At 64.0% G+C, this 2,127-nt stretch overlaps 1 protein-coding gene across 1 annotated transcript in view; it reads left to right on the forward strand.

Annotated features, from left to right (window-relative positions):
* Scap (SREBF chaperone) overlaps nucleotides 1–2,127 on the forward strand; it is a 43,893-nt gene that overhangs the window by 37,855 nt on the left and 3,911 nt on the right. Inside the window, exons 10-13 of the mRNA XM_033762703.1 lie at nucleotides 275–369; nucleotides 978–1,076; nucleotides 1,174–1,392; nucleotides 1,810–2,127. Of these exons, the coding sequence (XP_033618594.1) occupies nucleotides 275–369; nucleotides 978–1,076; nucleotides 1,174–1,392; nucleotides 1,810–2,127 (731 nt within the window). The remainder of the gene's footprint in view (nucleotides 1–274; nucleotides 370–977; nucleotides 1,077–1,173; nucleotides 1,393–1,809) is intronic.

Below are 2,127 nucleotides of genomic sequence, written 5' to 3' on the forward strand. Positions count from 1 at the left end.
CACACACACACACACACACACACACACACACACACACACCCACCCCCCTGTGACTGCAGCCTCGAGGTGACAGTGCCTACGCACCTGGAGCTCACAGCTGACGGCGGGGACTGGGGCTGGCTGGCTGTGGGGCCGGAGGCAGGCGTGGAGGTGCATCCTGCCTCTCCCTGCGATGGCCGGGTGGCTGAATCGGGGTGCTGGGTGGAGTGGCCACGTCTGAGGGCTGAGCAGGTGGCAGTGGATAGTACAGCGTGGGCTGTGGTCGCCTCTATAGGCCTGAGTAGTGAGAGCTGGTCCATCATGAAGAACATGGCCACTGAGCTGGGCATCATCCTCATCGGCTACTTTACCCTCGTGCCTGCCATCCAGGTGAGACCTGTGGCCTGCTGACTATGGGCCCTGGGAGGGGCAGCTGCAGCCCTGCCTTGGCACTCATTGTGGCCACACTTGGGTGCAGGGCTGGGCAGAGGTGGGGCAGCCTGGGCAGGGCTGCCTGTCGTCACCCTGGGCTCCCCTGTGTGGCAGGCCCGCTGCAGGCCGGGGCTGTGTCCCCCGGAAAGACACCAGGCTGCTGTGAGCACCGTTCCTGTGGACTCAGTTGGGTTGGGGCACAATCTGCAATGCTGTGCCAGGGGCCTCCGACCAGGGCTTGAGAAACAGGGTCTCTGATTCAGCTTTGGGGACAGCCAGGCAGCATCCCAGTAGTGAAAGGTGGGATAGGCCTGGACTCTGGCGGGGTCAATGGCACCTGCACAGGACCAGGCCTTTCTGGGAATCAGCTGGTTGGATCAGGCTCACTCCAGGTTGGGCACCATCTCTGAGGTGTGAGGGGCCTGTGCTGCCCCCTGGTGGCAGTGAGGAGAACTCAAGGCCAGAGCCGCCTCCCTCCGTCTGCTGTGCCTGCTCTGCTGTGCCTGCCCTGCCATATCAGCTCTTGGCGGTGGTCACCGCGTGCATGCACCCCTTTCTCATTTCAGGAGTTCTGTCTCTTCGCAGTTGTGGGCCTGGTGTCCGATTTCTTTCTCCAGATGCTGTTCTTCACCACCGTCCTGTCCATCGACATTCGCCGCATGGAGGTAGGAGTGGCTGCTGACCTCCCAGGCTGTCAGAGGGATGCAATGCAGGCCCCTAGTAGGGACAGCTGACTCAGACCTGCCCCCTGCACCCTGACAGCTAGCGGATCTGAACAAGCGGCTCCCCGCCGAGGCCTGCCTGCCCCCCGCCAAGCCTGTGGGGCGGCCAGCACGCTATGAGAGGCAGCTGGCCGTGCGGCCGTCCATGCCCCACACCATCACGCTGCAGCCATCTTCTTTCCGCAACCTGCGGCTCCCCAAGAGGTTGCGTGTTGTCTACTTCCTGGCCCGCACCCGCCTGGCACAGCGCCTCATCATGGTACCTGTCACCCCTGCACTCAGGTTGCTGCCTGATGGCCCCTGTGTTCTGGCCGGGGGCAGCCTCTCCTGCCCTCCCTGTTTGGTCCCCGGTGGGTTCTGAGGGTGGTTGCGTAGAGGAGCCACCCCCGCAGAGGGACCTAGGACAGGTGTCTGGGCCAGAGACCACGTGGCCACAGTGCTCCCGTGGGCTACTTCAGAATGAACCAGTTGTACCATGCTGGCTCCTGGGATTCGGAAGGACGGAGTGAGGCTGAGGCTCTTTGGAGGCCTCTGGGACGGGCCTTTGGAGACAGTGGGTCCCTCAGGCCGAACAGAAAATTTTGCAGCTTTGTGGTGCCACTCTGGTGGAGTTAGGGATGGGGACGCACATCCAGTCCTGCCCATGGGCCTGATGGAGCACCCACCACCCCTGCAGGCTGGCACCGTTGTCTGGATCGGCATCCTGGTGTACACAGACCCCGCAGGGCTGCGCACCTACTTGGCTGCCCAGGTGACAGAGCAGAGCCCACTGGGTGAGAGCGCCCTGGCCCCCCTGCCTGTGCCCAGTGGTGTGCTGCCCGCCAGCCACCCGGACCCCGCCTTCTCCATCTTCTCACCGGATGCCCCAAGGCTCCCGGAGAACCAGACGCTGCCCGGTGAGCAGCCCGAATTGGCCGGTCCGGCAGAGAGTGCCCAGGACGGCCCCGTCCCAGAGGTGACCTGGGGGCCCCAGGATGAGGAGCTCTGGAGGGAA

The sequence above is a fragment of the Fukomys damarensis genome, unplaced genomic scaffold, assembly GCF_012274545.1.
Source record: "Fukomys damarensis isolate Sample0158 unplaced genomic scaffold, DMR_v1.0_HiC HiC_scaffold_12, whole genome shotgun sequence".
Classification (NCBI taxonomy): domain Eukaryota; kingdom Metazoa; phylum Chordata; class Mammalia; order Rodentia; family Bathyergidae; genus Fukomys; species Fukomys damarensis.